We start from the raw sequence: 19739 nt of genomic DNA, 5'->3' as shown, positions 1-19739 counted from the left end.
AAACCGATAGATGAAGACAAGTTGCCCCAAAACAAGAGAAAAAGGACAATCAGGGATCAACAAAATGGTCTAGTACTTAGCAACAATTCATTTAGATCTATATACTTGCCAGTGCTATTACACTCCCCTTTGTCACCATCACCAGACTAAACAACACAACAGTGCTTGAGCACATAAAAAAAGTATACTCAAAACAGCACAATCCCCCCACACATTGGCCTTACTTAGTCTTTGAGTAACATTTAATGTATGAATATATGGTATTTTGTCTCATTTTTATTTACTTATTACTTACAAGTCTACCTGACAAACTATAAAAGTACTTTTTGTATTTTACATTAAATTTCTTGAATTCTTTTATTCAATTGACCTATTAGTTACATCATTAACAGTGATTAATTGTCATAGGTGAATAACAAAGAGGAATAACTTCCTTCAGAGTCAAGTACAGAATTCCCAACATGATCAATAGGGCCCTGCCAAACATAACTTGAGAACCATTGAACCAGTGGTCAAGAATTTCCCTTGCCTTTGCCACCCTTTCTCATTGCAATTTTGTACTTTGTTTTCCTCCTAGATGCCTAGAAGCAGAGATGATTTTCAAACAACTACATAATCAATAGAGCCCCGTCGTAACATCAGAACCCATGACCTAGGGGCTATGAATTTCACAATCATGACCACCCTTACTCATCTTAACCATTTACTTAGTTTATTTGCTTGATACACAGGCACTTGACATTTTAAATATTTCTCTTCATTGGAAAATAAAAGTTATTATTACAGTATGTTTTTTTATCAATACAGAGAAATATTCAAAATGTAAAGTGCATGTGGCTTGATTCAAAGAACAGAAGATTTTCCGAGAATTAATGCATTTTTAATATAAAATCAACAGAGCTCCACCCTAAGAAGAGAATCACTTATGCAGGAGACACGATTTTCACAATTTTGGAAGAGGCACCTTTGCTCATAACCATGTTTAGTTTATCTATAAAATAGCCAAGGGCAGAGAGAAAGATTTTCAAGGCATTTATGCATTTTCACTATATACTCGGTAACCAATAGAGCCCTCTTTAGCACCAGAACCCCTGACTTAGGGGGCATGAATTTCACAGTTCTTGCTCATCATATCCATGCACTTAGTTTGTCTACAGGAGGAGAGAAGCTTTTAAGGAATTTATGCACTTGCACTATATGATCAATTATACACCTGTCCTTACTCCAGAACCCCTTACCCAGGGGCCATGAATTTCACAATTCTGGTAGAGGACTCAATGTTTATTACAATCATACCAACAGTTTGACTGCTTGGTGTCTAGGAGTAAAGAAGATTTTTAAAGATGTTAATAAGTTTGATGGTTTTAACCCCACCCTGGGGGGACCATGAAATTCACAATTTTTGTTCCCTTTTCTACATAGATGCTACATGTATATGCCAAAGTTACTTGAAATTGGTACATTGGTTCCAGAGAAGAAGCTAAAAATGTTCGAAATGTTAATGGATGATGCACAAAACAGATAGCAAGAAGTTACCTGAGTGACACAGGTGACCTAAAAATGCCTACAAAAGTGTAGTCTATGTACTAAGTTTTATAGAAATTGGACACAAGCTGTAAGAGGAGCAACGACAATAAAAAATGTTTGTTTACAGACAGTGGCTTAACAGATAGGTGAACAGGCAACAAACACATTGCATAAGTTCTGGTCTTTGATGTTTCACCAGTATAGTCTGTATAGATAAATTTAAAAACAAAAGGGGGAGGGGTCTTTTTCTACTTTGTTCTTAGCTTGACATAATTTTGTCGCTTTCAAATTGGGAATTCAGAGTAACTTATTAAAGAAGCTGTATTTTTTATACGAAATGAAAAAGAAAACAATTCTATCAATAATTTTATATTGTATTTCAGCTTTAATAATTAAGACAAATATATACATGTATGTACAAATACAGTGTAAATATGAAGTCATCTTTGTTAAATAATTTGACCAGTTCCTGATAACACAGATGCAAATTTTTTGTTGTTCAGCACAAACATAGGATTAATATGAAGTCATCCTTCTCAGGTGTTAAATTAAACTCACTTTCATGCATCACATCTTGTGACTATTCAATATAAAAATTTGTACAACGGAAACCATCACATTGCATGCAATTAATTCACTTTTAAATATTAACATCACTTCTTTACATCTTGGACATTATGGAAAAGTCTTGACATGATATTTACTTCATGCGATTATCATCTTCGTCTACGTTTTCTGGATGCTGGTTCACTTAGTCTTTTCCTCTTTCTGTTCTCAAAGTCTCCCAAAATCTCCCTACAGAACAGAAAAGCATACCTACATAAGAACATGTATACAGTGCAGTACCCACCATAATGATATAGCAATCTTTATACTCCAACTGACGTGGAATACTTTCAGTGTGTCAAAGCAAGTTATCAGGTCCCAGCCTTCTCAATAAGGAATAACTGCCTAATTTTTTGGTTTTATGATATGATCAAGCAATTGGCTTGCATAATAATTTGCATAAATGCCAAACTGCAAGCTAATTGCTTGATCATCATCTTAAAATAAAAAAATCTGACAGTTATTCCCTATATTTACATGCTCTTGATTCAAGAAAATTCATGTGCTCCAAGCCCCGCCTATTTTTCTCTCTCTCTCTCTCTGTCTCTCTCTTTCCCGCCCCACACATAATTTTTTTTTAAGCCATGCCTATTGCCATGCTTATTGATCAAATCATATTAACGTAAAGCTGGGCAAATGCAGCTCTCTGAGTCCCCCTTCTCACTTCTCTACACCTGCCACTGCAATCAGCCACTAAAGCAATATTTCTATGGTTTATAAGCAACCATAATGATCAGATCGTGAGACATACTGAATGTAGAAATCTACCAGGAACTAAGTGTACTCTTTCTTACCTTCTACTTGATGATCTGGAGGTGCTTCTTTCTTCTTGAATGTCCTAAAGAACATAAAATGAAAAGTATTAAAACATGTATTTCAATATCTTTATTGTCTCTTAAAGTATTGGAGACTAGGAATCTCAGCAGAATCCTCTGAGAGATAAGGCCATCATTATGTTTTGTTTGCTCTCTCTCCAGACCGACTGACTAAAAATGACCTGACTCAAAACGATTCATTTTTTTTTTAATTCATTCCAGAATTTTCTCATCCTGTGGACAAGAATTTTAATTCTATAAACACCTTAAATTTCAACAAATTTAGAAAATTCAGCAGTGATGTTGAATTTTTCAAAAGGAAGAAAAATTTTACTACCTACCTACCAACCCAATTTTTTATCATGAGTCAAAAAAGGGCCCAAAAAAACAGTTTTTTAAAGATTAAAGATGGCCTAATTAAACAAGAACTGTAGCTTTGTAAATATGAAGACTAGCCAACCTCTTCAATTTTGATGGGGGAGGAGACAGCTGACAGATCACTACAGTTAGATTTATTGCTCTGGGTTGACATAGAGGAAAAATGGCGAGCTCTGGCCCTGGACACATCCGCTCCTCCACTTAATGCTGGCCACAGGGTGGAAAAATTCTCCACATCATAATCCTTCACTGGAGTTTCATCCACTTGTACACCTTCCTCTAAAGAGAGATTTTTTTTTTAATGTAACTTATTTTATAATCTGCACAGTGTCAACTATATTACTTAAACTGTTAAGGAAAGAAAACCGTAACACATGTTAAGCCATCAATTACAATTTTACACACTGATATTATATGAAACATCAGCTACAAGCAAATTGTAAAACTATATATATACCCTCATCTTGGTCATCTCTCAATTTTTCCTTCTCTTGACAGCAATGCTCTTCTGAAAGTAAAGATTCCGACTTTCCATCAGGAGTCTTAAGAGTCCTCAGATCTGCTACATCCCTTTCATTGTGGTCCACATCATAGGAATGTCCAATTAATGCCTCAGAAGAATTCTTTCTGACCTTCTTTGCAATACTCTTCTTAGGGTTACTCTTCTGTTTCTTTCCATCTTTTTCATCATGATTCTCATCCATATTGTCATCACATGAGAGAATTTCCCCATCTTCCTGTGCTGAGCTACAAGTTCTGTTAATCTCTGGGATCCTTATAGGGCTTCCAAGAAACTGTCTCTGTATCTTCTCTCTTTTCCGATCATCCTCTCCTTCCTCTGCCCAATCTATTTTCTCCAAGTCAACAGGCACATTTATGATCAAATCTGCACTGGGTTTGTTTCTGTGTACAGATGCAACACAAACAAATTTATCTTCACTGTTATCCACTTCTATTGTTGAACTGCTTGGTGATGATGATGTAGTCTTGCATTTTATTACCTCTGTATTTCTTTTCTCAACACCTAAAACATTTCCCGAAGTACCTTCATGTTCAAATACAGCAGTTGAATCTTTTCTCTGACTTTCTTCAATGTTCAGCTCTTCCAATGGCTCATCCATGCCCATTTCCACATCACTTGTGTCAGAAATTTCTTCCACTTCACCTTCATGATAAGTTTTCTTGCTCTTTGATGATTCAGAATGTGAAAGAAATTTACTGTAGTTTCTTTTAATTCTCCTTTGAATACTCTGTCCATCATATTTATTGAAACCATCTCTATTCCTGTGAGCTTTATCCACATTTATCACCTCACAGACAGAATCACCTGTCTTCTTTCCAACAACAGGCTTATTTCTGCTTTTAATTCTGGCTGTAGCTCCTCGATCATGAATTCTCTGATTTTGGGAAACATGAGTTCTAGAATTACAGGGTGCTTTGTCAGCATCTGCTTTCTTCCTGGTCCTAAGCGATTTCCTACGTCCACTTTCATCATCAATTATAGTATCTGTCAATACTTGTTCTGTGCCACCTTCTGAAGTTTTTCCATGAGTATTTCTGCTTCGTGTCCTTTTATGTTCCATTTGCAATGGTCTAGCATTTTCACTTTCAGAATCACTTTCCAAAGAAACTACTTCCACATCACATGCTTCTAATGCTGATGTCTCCAGCTGATGAACTTCACCCTTTTTAGTTCTTTCCTTGTTTCTTGTTGATCTTCTCTGAACTTTACTTTCACTTTCACTTTGTGACGAGACTACTTTAACATCATAATCCATGTCAATTTCTGCTATCCTTACATCAGTTCCTCTTCTCGTTCCTGTCTCTTTGTTTCTCCCGTTCCTACTAGAAGTCCTTCTTGAGTCACCTTCAGATGTCCTTGAGTCTCCCTCAGATTCACTTTGGGTACACTCTGTCCCCGTTCCACCAAGCTCCGAGTCAGATGCTTGACTTTCTTCATTCTTTTCTTTTACATCTGATGACTTCTTCCTTTCAGCTTTCTGTTCCCTCATTCTTCGTCTGGTCTCTTCTATCAAGTTTGAGAAATGTGACTTGTGCTTTTTCACTGAAGTTGAAATATAAAAGATGCATTTATGACATACTATTTCTCTCAGACTTCAAAAATGACATACATAAAAAATCATACAAAAAGAACAAGAAGAAAACATCAATTAAATATGTTAGTATGTAACATCTAAATAAATCACACTGTTCACAAGTTCTTATCTTCTACTCGATCTTCTTTTCAAAGTATTGCTACAACTCACAGTAAACCTTCTGAGCTTTCTCTATGGAGGCAGGTGAGCTGTTTTTCTCTATGCCAAGTCTCTAGAACAAAAAAAATTAAATTGTACTACTGAGCACAAAAAAGTAATTACATAAAATATCTAAAGCATTTAAAACCAGTTGTTATAACAGTACAGACACTGCACTGCCACAAAATATTGATCATCATTATGAACTAATGACAATACAAACAGAAATAATCATGACATTTATGTATCCTTACATTATTGTCCCTTCTATTTCTGATTCTGATGTCTTCCATCTTCTCCACCTCCTTCACAATATCTTGAACTATATATAAAACACAAAGAAATATTTCATTTTAAGTACAGTCAAACATCCTTATCTGGAACTCGATGGGACCGAAAAAAAACTTAGAGATATCCGAGGGTTTGAGATATTGAGGGTAAAATATTTAAGAAATACGTGGTTAGGACATCCATATCCATGGTTTTCAAGATATCCATTTTTTGAGATACCGAAGTTCAAATGTATTTGGTGATCAAGATAACATTTACAGACCTTCCACCACTGCAAGAAGCAAATTAATGCAAACTAATTTTTAATATATATCCCTACTTTATTTGATTACTGCTATAAAATAATTAAGTCAGTGCTCTTTTTGTTTTCAGTTTATAATGTTACTAAGCAGGTAAAACAAAGCTTAACTTATGTCATAAAAATACTGTAGATCACCAAATTTTCATGACACCCGGGGAAACTCAGTGCAAATTTTATCAAGAGCAAGAAAATGTGGTCGCTTTTCAGGGCTTCAAAAACATCCTATCAAATTTCCATATGAGTGAATTCAAAGTTTTCGGAGAAAATCACAGGTCAGCAGAACACGCTTTTCAAATTACCAAAGCGATTCGTAATGGCGATCTTGTGGCTGCCGAAAAAATTCGCTCAGCGACGACTGCATTAGACGCAAAGCGCATCGGAGACTGCATCTCTAAAAACGAATCATGGGAAAAAGAGAAAACCGAGGTCATGTCTACCATTATAGATGCTAAAGCTTCTCAGATCAAACCCTTTCAGGAAGCTCTACAAAAATGTGGTCCAAAATCTATCATAGCGGAAGCCACGTACGACGATTTCTGGGGGACTGGTATCAACATATCAGCTACTCTAAAAACAAATCCTGAAGCTTGGCCCGGTAAAAACATGCTTGGCACTATAATCAAAGTTATAGCAAAAAACTACCGTCGCAAACCAAGAAGCTGGTCTCTCCCAAGGCAACCTACTCGCAAAGCTGCTCGGGCGTCACAGAAGGAAATCACTGATTTCGTTAGCCAGCTTAAGGAAGGACCATCAAAGAGATCCCGAGAGAATATCAACGCTACAAGTGGTCATGACACGGACACTAGCGAGCAAGGTTAATATCCTTTACCGTTTGATTTTCTATTATGAACTTTTTTCTCCCACTGACGCAATTTTTGGTATGAACAAATCTTACAATTATGCTTAACCCTTTATTAAGTGTTTTCTCCTTAAATGCAAGGGGATTAAATACATACGAAAAAAGAATAGTTTTATACAATTGGCTTCAAGATTTAGATATAGATATTTTCTTATTACAAGAAACTCATTATATAGAATCAAGAGAGTATCAATATAATGCCAGATGGCTGGGCTCAAGTTTTCACTGCTTTTCGAGCTCAGCTTTCAGTAGGGGTGTTTCTATTTTGATTAGAAAAAATTTTTCTTATGAATTGATAAATTATCACAGATCTTCTGATGGAAGAAAAATTTTGATAAATCTTAAAATTAATGATATTACGTTTTCAATAGCAAATCTTTATGCACCAAATAATATATCTGATAGGAAGGCTTTTTACACCACAACAAAGTCTTGGCTAAGAAAAAATGCTAAAAGTATAGAAAACCTGATTGTATGTGGAGATCTAAATTGCAATATAGACAACTATAATCAGACTACTGATACAAGCAAAACACAATTAAACTCTTTAATCAAACAGTTAAAATTAATAGATGGTTGGAAAAAAATTCATGAAAATAAACCTGGTCTTACTTGGTGCAATGCAAACAATACTCCAAGTAGCAGAATAGACTACATTTTATTTGCAGAAAGGTTTTCATTATCTGTAGATTCTTTTTCTTTAAGAAAATGTCCCAGAGTAAATAACAATAGGATGAGTGATCATCTAGGGCTAAAAATAGATTTTATTCTCCAGAAAAACAAAAGAGGTTGTGGATATTGGAAAATGAATACTTCATATCTAATAAATGAGGACTTCTGTAAACAACTAAAAGACATTTTAAACCAGAAGTCTCTGATGAGACTGTAGCTCTACTGGTCTGTTTGTATAACAAAAGAAAAGTAGCACTTGGATTTGAAACATTGCAACATGCAACAATAAATAGAATTATGTATCTTAATGTAGTCTACTTTTGTGACAAGTTATATTGAAATCAAATGAAAACTAGGAGTAGTAGCGTTTTGAAAGTATTTCACGGAAATTTCTATTTTTAGTACCGGTAACCATGACAACACCATTCACCCAAATAAAAAAAAACAGAAATACATATTATGTATCGTAGTGTATTCTAACTGTGTGCCAAATTAGATTGAAATCAGACCAAAATTGTAGGAGGAGTAACGTTTTGAAGGAATTTCACAGACATTTCTATTTTAAGTAACCATGGCAACACTGTTCATCAAATTCAAAAACCAATGCAATAAATCATGTATCTTAGTATAGTCTTCTTGTATGCCTAATTATATTAGAAGCAGACTAAAACTGTAGCAGGAGTAGTGTTTTAAAGGAATTTCACAGAAATTTCTATTTTTAGTAACCATGGCAACACCGTTCATCGAAATCAAAAACCGATGCACTAAATTATGTATCTTAGTGTAGTCTACTTGTGTGCCAAGTTATACTGAAATCGGACCAAAACTGTAGGAGGAGTAGCGTTTTAAAGAAATTTCACAGAAATTTCTATTTTTAGTAACCATGGCAACACCGTCCATCGAAATCACAAACCGATGCACTAAATTATGTATCTTAGTGTAGTCTACTTGTGTGCCAAGTTATATTGAAATCGGACCAAAACTGTAGGAGGAGTAGAGTTTTAAAGGAATTTCACAGAAATTTCTATTTTTAGTAACCATGGCAACACCGTTCATCGAAATCAAAAACCGATGCACTAAATTATGTATCTTAGTGTAGTCTACTTGTGTGCCAAGTTATATTGAAATCGGACCAAAACTGTAGGATGAGTAGTGTTTTGAAAAATTGTTTACAGACAGACGGACAGACAGACAGACAGACAGACAGACAGACAGACGGACGGACGACGGACACCTTACTATCGCATAAGCTCTTCTGGTCTCTGACCAGTAGAGCTAAAAATAAAGAACTAGAGCTTAGAGATGTAAAATGTCCACAAGAAAGATGGGAAATGGTTAAACTTATTGTTAAAGAATACTCTATAACCTACTCTAAAACAAAAAGTAAGAGTACTAAACAAAGAGTAAAAGAAATTGAAAAAAGAATTACAAATATTGAAAATAGACCTTTTAATGAAATTATTAATCAAGAAAAATATAAGTTAGAAAAAGAATTACAACAGATATATGATAAAAAATTAGAAAGAGCATACATTAGATCTAGAGCAAATTGGGTTAAGTGTGGAGAGAAATGCTCCTCTTACTTCTTAAAACTAGAAAATAAACATCAACAAATTAATGTTATTGAAAAAATTAATCAAGATAACCAAACCTTTTTCAGTAGTAATGATATCTTGGGACAATTATGTAATTTCTATGAAAAATTGTATACATCACAAAACCCCAAAACTGAAGACATAAGTAATTATCTAAAAAGAACTGAATTAAAAACAAAACTTAACACAGAACAACAAAAAATATGTGAGGCATTACCTACCCTCAGAGAGTGTGAAGAGGCAATTAAAAGCATGGATAACAATAAATCACCAGGTCTAGATGGCATACCTATTGAATTCTACAAATTATTTTGGAATGATATAAAAAATTACTTTTATGATTCACTGTTAAAATCTTTTGAATATGGTGTACTACCATCATCTCAAAAATTAGCTGTTATAAGTCTGATACACAAAAAAGGTGATAAAAGAAATTTAAAAAATTACAGACCCATAAGCCTAACAAACTGTGATTATAAAATACTTGCATTTGTTTTGGCTAGAAGATTACAAAGTGTTATTTCAAAATTGATAAATAAAGACCAGTCAGCATATATTAAAGGCCGATATATAGGGAATAATGCTCGTCTAATTCAAGATATATTTGACTATTGTGAAAATCAAAATGAGAATGGATTACTATTATTTTTAGATTTTGAAAAAGCTTTTGATACTGTTGAATGGGAATTTATGATACAAACATTAGAAGAATTCAATTTTGGTCCAAATTTTATTAAATGGATTTCAATTCTATACAATAATCCTACTTTTAGAGTAAAGAATAATGGTTTTATTTCAAAAACTTGTAGAATGACAAGAGGCATTAGACAAGGATGTCCCATCTCTGCATTGTTATTTATAATAGTTACTGAAATCTTATCAATCAGAATAAATAAATCAGAACAGGTAAAAGGGTTTCAAGTCAATAATCAATGTGAAATTAAGATGTTACAACATGCTGATGATTCAACGAACCCTCTAAAAGACTTGGTGTCTGTAAAACATGTGATAGATATTATTCATAGTTTCTCTATCTTTGCCGGTCCTAAACTTAACTTACATAAATCTGAATGTATACTCCTAGGACCTTTAAAGGACTCATGTAAAAATGTATATGGAATAAGAGCAACAAATGACCCAGTTAAAACACTTGGAATCTATATAGGACACAACAAATGCCTTTGTGAAGAAAAAAATTGGAATGAAAAAATAAATAAAATTGTTGATACCTTTAAAGCATGGGAAAAAAGAAAGTTGACTATTTTTGGTAAGAAAGAAATTGTAAATAATCTTATCATATCAAAATTTCAGTATATAGCTAGTATTCTTCCTAACCCTCCCGAGGAATATTTCAAACAAATCAATAGAACAATTTATAATTTTATTTGGAATGCTAAAGATAGGATAAAAAGGAATACCCTTATAGGAAAAGAGGAGGAGGGTGGTATTAATATCTTTGATGTTGAAACAAAGTTCCTCTCTGCAAAAGCCTCTTGGATTCCAAGAATTCTTAAATCTAACAATAGTTTAGTGTCTTTTATACAAAACATTCTTAGTAAAGAAAAATTTACTCTTGACTACTTACTCAAAACAAATTTGCAAGATATTAAAGATTATCAAGAATTAAATTTCCTTCCTTGTTTCTACAAAGAAGCACTGTGTGCATTCAATAAATGCAAAAAACAAAAAGATATGAAAAAAATATCCACAGATGAATTCCTGTCATTACCTATTTGGAAGAACACATTATTCATGTATAAAAACAAGCCAATATTTCTATCAAACTGGATAAAATCAGGTGTGTTATACACAAGAGATCTTTTTGATAAAAATGGGAGATTACAAGATATTTCATACTTTTTAGAAAAAATCTTAGATAAAAGAAATATATTCTGTGAATATTTCATAATGAAATCAGTGTTTAATAAATACTCTAAGATTTTTGAATGTAGAAAAGCTCAGCATGTCAACATTAAAAACTATCATTTTGCTTTATTTTATGGAGATATTTATTGTAATTTTGAGAGTCAGAAATCCTCCTTTTTCTACAACATATTGAGAGCAAAGAAATTTCACCAACCTGTAACAGTAAAATACTGGACTGATCTATTTGATATTCCTAGATCAATATGGCCAAAAATTTTTCATATGAAAATTACCAAAATGTTTGATAGACAAATTGCTGATTTTAATTATAAACTGTTACATAAACTGTTGAATAATAATCTGAATGTTAGTAAATGGAATACTGATGTGCATAGATTCTGTCACAAGTGTGGTGAAATAGAAAATATAGAACATCTTTTATATAAGTGTAATGATTCCTTGAATATATGGAAAAAAGTAAGTCAATCATTGAAGTTCAATATTGGCTGGAAAAATATAGTAATTGGTTTTTTTGAAGAAACTCAGCTATCTGAAATGTTGAACATACTCATTTCTTATATAGCTCTAAAAATATTTAAATATAAAATGAAATGTCGTGTAAATTGTGAACCATGTATTACTGAAAATTTGATAAAATTTGTGAAGAGCAATTTATTGATGTACTATAATATTATAAAAATGTCATATAAAAATTTCAAACTAGCTGAAATGTGTATAAATGTTGAAAGACATATATAATTCATAGTTAATAGAGCATTTTTCCTTCATGTTATTATTACCTAACAACTTATGAAATCCAATGCTTCTTGGGTAGCCTGACCAAAGAAGCATGTTAACAAGTGGGGGTCAATATGGACTTTGGAAGGTGAAATGGGACCTCTGTGATAACACGGATTTCATAAGTAGTAAATTTTTATACACATAACCTGTAGATTTTAATTTTACCTCGAGTCTTTTTGCATTATTTGACTGTTTAAAAAAAAAAAAAAAAAGTCGAGGATAACTCAATGTTTATATTCAAAGTTACAACCGGATATCATTTGTACTGTATAAATTTTGACATTATAAAACGGAAGAAAAAAATACGGAATACTTTAATATTATTTTTGTTTAGAAATTTATCCTTTTTTTTTTCATTGTCATTATACTATTATTATTAATAATATCAATGTATATATAGATCTATGCTATCCAATCCAGAAAGCTGTTGGCACATATGGTGCGGATTATAAGGGGGTCTCTGAGGAGACTTTACCCCAAAATGTCTTTGTAAAATCTGAATAAAAGAAAAAAAAAAAAAAAAATAAAATAAAATAATTAAATCAGTGCTCTTTTTGTTTTCAGTTTATAATGTTACTAAGCAGGTAAAACAAAGCTTAACTTATGTCATAAAAATACTGTAGATCACCAAATTTTCATGACACCTTATTTTTGCAAGATAGGTGTTTGGTACTTATAAGCGAAACAAAACTTTCATGAACTTTGTTAAATGTTTTATATAATCTTTACAAAATAATAAAATAGAATGAGAAAATGAGAATGAAATTTTCTAGAGCAAACTGTCCCTCATAATTATGCTAAAATAAAGTTCTTGTGAATAAAAAGACTTTTAGTAATATATGTACATATTCATATTTCCTTTACCTGATCGAGGTTTTAATGAGTCACACTCAGAATTATACAGCATCACAAAATCATGGTGTCTTCTGATCAAGGCCTGCAAATAAGAACAGAAAATTAACTCTACCAGACGAATTACTTATTACAGGGTAGTAAAGCAGAATGCAAGTTTTAACTCTCAACAAGAGTAGCAAATACATGTATCTGTAATGTAAATCAAAACATTGTGTACAAATGTATGCTTTTGTTTCATAAATGTCAAAATACATGCAAGAACTTCCTTCCATTTTTCCAAGGCAGCTGCTGATTTTAACTATTTTAAAACTTACTTTTTTATCTCCCGTTGTAGAGAGTCCCACTTCCTTCATCTTTTTCTTGATTTCCCTCTCTGACATCAGATTGTACACTAACTTTGCCATTGGTTTCCTTTTAGGCGTTTGCCTACAATTAAACAAAATAAATTTCCAGTAATTTAATCACTCTTGCAAACGCTAAAATATGATTAAAATTTCTATATTTAACTATGTCAAAATGATGAACAACATTTAGTACAAATGTCTTTTCTGCTTAAACTTTCAGTAAGGGGTGACATTCTCGGCGATACATAATTAGCGTCTCTCAAACAGTGACCTAGATTCTTATTGGTTGCCGTATTAGCTCATCAATACTGAAATTTACAGAGCTTTTCATTTATGGGTGAAATACACATGGGATAAAAATGAGTCAGAGTCAACGAGTGAAGCAAGGAACCAATTACATCGTTCCTTACAGTAAATAGGTGTGGTTTATGTCATCTCATCGTTTGTTAACAACAATCTAAAGTTGCTAATGTTATTAATTTCTTAACCAATGAGAATCTAGGTCACGGTTTGAGAGACGCTAATTATGTATTGCCGAGATTGTCACGCCTTACTGAAAGTTTAAGCAGAAAAGAGATTTGTACTAAAACATTGTTGCATATGTACATGTATTAATTGTCAACCTTCACATTTTGCCAGGCTTATAAAAAAATAAACTGATAAATCGAGGAGCAAAACGACAAAGATTTTATTTATTAATGTGTTAAACATACTTTCTAAGTGCTGACTTTTTTTCCTCTCCCCCAAGACAAATGTCTAGATGATCATTCATGGCAGATTCTTTTAAAGATATTCCACAGACAGGACAAGGAACTGAAAGTAGTCCACCAACAATTAACATCAGTAAACCAAAGCATATGGACAAACTGAAACTAGCTAATGAGACCAATGAATCAAGGACAAGCTGAAATCAGACTACCTAATCAAATCAAAGACAACTGAAATCAGACTAGCCATGCAATCAAATCAATGAATCAAGGACAAAATGAAATCCGACTAACCAACCAATTGAATGAATCAAGGACAAATTGAAATCAGTGTTGCAAATCTTGTAATGAACTGAAGTCAATATACAAAGAACTCTGCATAAATTCATTCTGATCGATAGCTAGCCCGATATTACATGTATTAGTAGGTTTTCAACAGAGCTAACAGACTTTGAACTTTTTTTCCCTAAAAGGACTATTAATTCTAAATCTTTGCCTTCTTTGGTGTGTAGGGGTAGTAATTTTTTTTCTTCAAAACATCCAAGTTTTATTTATAACTGATAAAGAAAATGACAATTACACTGTTTAACATGTTTCTAGGAGAAAATATCAATATCCAATTCTTAACACTTCAACATGACAATCTGAAAAATACATGTATGTATATGTTTTATTTTAAATATCAATAAAAAGAAATATTGAAAAAGTGTGAGTGCTCATCTTGAATCTTCCAAATTAAAGCCAATTATAATTACTTTTAATGCAAATTTACTTGAATACATTTTGAAATGGTAATTTTACCCATTTTTCTTGGTGAAGGTGAAAACATGCCAAGATAAGATGGGCTCCACGTCTTTGAGCTGGAGGATTCTCCGATCTTGTTCAGATCAGTGAACTGTGTACCAGCCTTGGCTTTAGGTGTACAAAATCCTTGATCCACCTCTGTGATGTTCTCTTTATCCTCATTAGATGTTTGATCCTCAAAATCTTTTTCATTCTCATCACCATCTTCTGATACGAGGTCAATGACAGCTACATCTTTTGTAGCAATATTACATGTATTTTTCGAAATTGGAAGTAAACTTTGAGTCTTTGTGTCTTGCAATGTTTTCTGTAGGCAGAATTTCAAAAAAAAAATTCAGTACAATGTTCACAATTCTCCATTCTTAATACAGTCAAACCTCGTTATCTCGAACCCAATAGGACCCAGGAAAATCTTCGAGAAATCCAAGGATTCAAGATACCCAGGGTTAAATACTTAAGAACAAGGGATTGGGACCTCCAAATCACTTCGACATATCCATGGTATTCAAGATATCAGTGTTCGAGATACCGAAGTTCAACCGTAGTTTTAAAATTAAAGATATTGGTAAAAAAAAAAGTATATTTTGATTTTAAATTATACATGTATAAGGTACTTTATATTAAGATGTAACAAAGTACTGTTCCATTTGTGGAACTGCTTAACATTAAATATATTGCATACTAATTTGAATTTTACTTTTTATGAAATAAAAAAATAATGGCAATAGATATATAAGTTCATACTTTGTTGAAATTGCAGTAGTTGACATCTTTATCAGTTGAGTGTTTCATTGTGATTTCAAGTAAACGAGATCTAAAAAGGAATTTTAAAACATTAATGAAAACATTAATTAATCAGCAGCAAAAGATTTTCTTGATCAAAATTTATATAATGTCATCTATTATACATTTATTGACTGGGTTCGAGGGCAACATGCGTTTTGTCGGACCCAAGAATCAAACTGTTTGCCTGAAGCTGTTAGGCCAAAGGCAAAGTTTGGTTTGAGGGGTCGACAAAACGCATTTGCCCGAGAACGCAGTCAATATATGTTTTGTTATACCTTTTATTTATTTTTGTAATTATACATTTTTCTTTTGCCGCTAGCTTCCACACTAATGAATACAAGTAAGATTTAGATAATCCCGCCCACAGTGTGACATAAGCTGTCCAATATCTCGTCCACAGGTCCAATATCTCACTCTGCGGTCAAACATCAATTTTTTTATGACTGCTCAGTAAAACATTAGGAATGTTAGACTTTTTTAGTATATATTTATATAGGAACTAATTTTTAAAGGTATAACAAAAGCTAATGTATACCATTTAAACTTTTGTTGAATGATGCAAAATTTTGAATAAAGCTTTTCTGAAATATGCTTTTAAACACAAACAGTATGAAAATTTAAGACATATTTCATGGATTTATGGTAGACAAACCAATCGTTCAATGACATACATGTATATTTACCTGATGGATTTAAACTGTAAAATCACATCATCTACCAGTCTGTTGTTTCTTAAATTGTTCTCACATGCAGCCTGAACATACAATAATTTGAAATAAAATATTAAAAATCATTATCAGTTTACATATTTTAATACCTAGATACAATGACTCCTTGTGACGATACATAAATATAATCACAGATTACTCATCAGAATGCAAATTTAAAAGTATATATTTTTTTCCGTTACATACTCAAAATTGTCAAAGGAACAATGCAGATTAACCACACAAACATTTGCAGGTAGGCCTACACATATTTCCTAAAGCCAAGCATTTTCCCTGCTTTGCCTACATCAGCCCACTATTACACATAAAACATGTACATGAGTATTATAATAATAAATGTACTTACACTATTACAGATCGGACACTTGTTGGTGTGGGATAAATGTTGTCTGATGCAGAAAGAACAGACTGTAAAAAAAGATTGTGATATTCCATTATTCAGTCTGACACTGACAGTGCCTGTAGAGAAATTACCACATAATACATTTAATTTTAAACAATGTAAAGGATTATTTTAGCTCTGTGCAGAACTTTTGCTATAATATATGCATCTTAAAGCTGTTAAAGCTTGTTTATAATAACATAATCTTCTTACATGTGTGTGAACACTCTGGTAGAATCATGGCAGTATGTATGAAATCATAACAAATTGGACATCTCAGAAGGCTATCTATCTCCTGCAAGAAAAGTGTGAGTGTGAATGTGAAGTATAACAATTCAATGCCAACTGGAAGCAGGTTGATAAAAAAAAGAGAATGCTTTTTTAAGTATAGACCCCTCATTTGACAAATTGGACTTCTCACGTCACAAACTGCATTCTTCACTTTAATAAATGGTTGTCAGAGTTGTGAGTTCACAGTAGTTGGTGTGCTTCTCATAAGAAATAGGTTTCTGTAAGCTTTCATTTGTTTGTCTGTCATTTCATTACTATTATTGGCATTGTGTACTTAAAAGGTGGGAATGAATTGCCCAGGTGGGATAAAATGGTCTAATTTGGTTATAATATCCAATATGGGATATATATTAACTGTACAGAAAATGAAGAAAAAAAAATTCTAGTATTTCTAACATGTGGGCTCCCTCCACATTTTAAAGAATATCAAATAAATTTTGACTTGTTTTCAAAGAAATACAATTAAACATTAAAGTTTCATCATTTCCAAACCTGTTTTAACAATATTGGATGCATACAACGTGATACAAACACATATATATGACTAAATGTTTTAATGTCTACTATATTTACAATGTAATTTTTGGCCATTGACGTCAAGGGAGATTAATCCAAGGGAGTTGTTAAACAAATTACCAACACTGGGGTAAGTGAAGTGGCATTTGAATCAGATGTAAAATGATTCTGAACATTATTATGTTATTAACGGCAAGCAACAGAAAATCATGGATAATGATCATGGAGATCCCCTTCTGAAGTGGAGACCATTTTTTGTAATGTTAAATCCCAGTAGACTTTGAATTTGCTGTCTTGTCAACGATTTACAGTCAACTCGTACCCAAACCGAGTCATACCCAAACCGAGTCATACCCAAAGAGTCAACACTCTATAATGCCGTACCATATAATGCCATAAAATTTGTAAAGTTTATTATGGTTATATCCATAATGTTTATTACTTACCTGAAAAAAAAAGATTTTTTTAAATGTAAAATTTACGTTTCATAATTTGTTGTTTGTGTGTTGTTGTTTTTTTGTTTTTGCTATCTTATAGTGTGACAAAATCAGAGAAAATAGAACTATTTATATAGTCATTAACAATAAACATTAAAAAATAAAATACTAGAATCATACAAACTTATATATTTACCCTTGAAAACAATTGTTTCTTTTTATGATTTAATTTTTGACATTTAAGCTGTGGGTACGAGTTGACTCTGGGTTTGGGTACGAGTTGACTGGATACCCTTGTCAACATACTAACTGAATTCTAGGGTTCTTTCCAAGCAGAAATTTTTGTAAATAAGAAAATGTACTATTTACAGAAACAAACTAACATTACTTTGAAAGCCCCAGGTATTTACAGTATTTTGAGATATAATGCAAAGTAATGATGTTAGTACCATGGGACAGACTATAGCTAGAAATATTGTAAATCCACATAATTATACACTGAAAGCAATAACTTTCGGCAAGCAAGTATTTCTATGAACCTACGTTTTGAGAGATTGACCCCCATGTCCATGAACTGTTGGAAACTCTTTGGATCAAGTAGGATTGCAGAGAACCTTGTTTACCAAAAGTTGTAGTTTTTATCATAGACAATAACATAAACGTTATTTATGTTTCTGCTTTTTATGCATTTTTATGCCGATTTACTATATTTCGAGCTAATTTTTGGTATATTTTGCTCAGTGAATTTACATGAACATTCCATTTGGGATATCATATCCCATATCGGCAATTATTTCCCAATATGAGCTATTGATCCATAATAACTGACGAATTTTTAACAACTGTTACTATAGAAGAAATCAGCTGATTTGTAATCGACCTGTTTATCATACACAGCTGATACTTGTAATTTGTATGCAGAGAATTACTTCAAGCAGTTCAAGGTAGATGTTATTCATAAACAAACCTTCAGTTCACGGTAAGTCCAGTCTTTTGGACTATGTACAGCCTTGGATGCCACCCTTGAGTTCTTTAGAGCCAACATCACAGAGACAATTTAATCAATTATTCACGAGTTATGATTTTATTTCCCGCCATATATGTGTCATTTCCGTGTCATTTAGACGCTTGAAAAGGATCAGTGCAAATGTTTATATGCAGAATTACAACGACCTGACTCTAAGCGTCGGTGGTGTAATGGTTAGCATGGTTGCCTTCCAAGCAGTCGATCCGGGTTCAATTCCCGGCCGACGCAGCGTATTTTTTTTCTCCCTCTCCTGTATTTTGATAATCTTTATTTATTTCATACACGACATGAATTGTAATGGAAATTTCTCATTATATTTTTGTGCATAGATTTTTAATCGAGTACTTGAACTTACAATAAAAAAAATAAAATAACGACCTTTGAGCAGTCACTGCATGTAGCGATCTTTTTCGTGCCACCTACTGCTGCACGGGACCTCGGTTTATACGGTCTCATCCGAAGGAACGGCATCCACGTCACACAGTGGATTCGAACCGTGACGTAAGGATCAACCCCTAACTCATCCTCACAATGTCAATACACATGACGTAATGGGTAATTATAAACTAACCAATGAGAATATATTTTTCAAATCCATGGTTTTCAAATGGACCAACTCCAGAGCATATCTTTTTGTGATTTTTAGGAGGACGATCCTCCAAAAATTTATCCCCGATGTTTCGTTTAATGTAACTAGTCGCAAATTCTACAATATCGACACTTTCCATTTTAAAACGTCATATTTGTTTACAAAACTTACCAACAATAAAAGCTGTTTTCTGATTGGTTCCACTCCTAGACCAGGAACAAATGAAATAGTAGCTTTAAATAGCGACTTATGTCAAGGGTTTGTGTGGAGTTCCGAAATCACAAAACCTCGACATTGTGAGGATGCC

General features: G+C 32.8%; 1 protein-coding gene and 1 non-coding gene across 2 annotated transcripts; one reads left to right on the top strand and one right to left on the bottom strand.

Annotated features, from left to right (window-relative positions):
- Positions 1-1913: 1913 nt before the first annotated feature.
- Positions 1914-18861, bottom strand: LOC133195955 (uncharacterized). The gene is made up of 15 exons (XM_061331939.1): positions 18784-18861; positions 16786-16867; positions 16537-16598; positions 16146-16216; positions 15421-15490; positions 14674-14983; positions 13879-13978; positions 13136-13247; positions 12831-12903; positions 5836-5903; positions 5594-5654; positions 3784-5391; positions 3409-3605; positions 2928-2971; positions 1914-2322 (listed from the first exon to the last, which is right to left on the bottom strand). The coding sequence occupies exons 1-15, from the start codon at positions 18859-18861 to the stop codon at positions 2244-2246; spliced, it is 3015 nt and encodes a 1004-aa protein (XP_061187923.1). The 3' UTR covers positions 1914-2243.
- Positions 18862-18999: 138 nt separating this feature from the next.
- On the top strand, positions 19000-19071 carry Trnag-ucc (transfer RNA glycine (anticodon UCC)). The gene has a single exon. It is a non-coding gene; the product is annotated as a tRNA-Gly (tRNA).
- The last annotated feature ends 668 nt before the right edge of the window (positions 19072-19739 follow it).

This window comes from Saccostrea echinata, unplaced genomic scaffold (genome assembly GCF_033153115.1).
Source record: "Saccostrea echinata isolate AGI-Se365-2 ecotype Australia unplaced genomic scaffold, CSIRO_AGI_Sech_v1 ptg000029l, whole genome shotgun sequence".
Taxonomy (NCBI): domain Eukaryota; kingdom Metazoa; phylum Mollusca; class Bivalvia; order Ostreida; family Ostreidae; genus Saccostrea; species Saccostrea echinata.
Note: the sequence above shows the minus strand (reverse complement) of the source record. Positions and strands in the feature narration are given on the sequence as shown.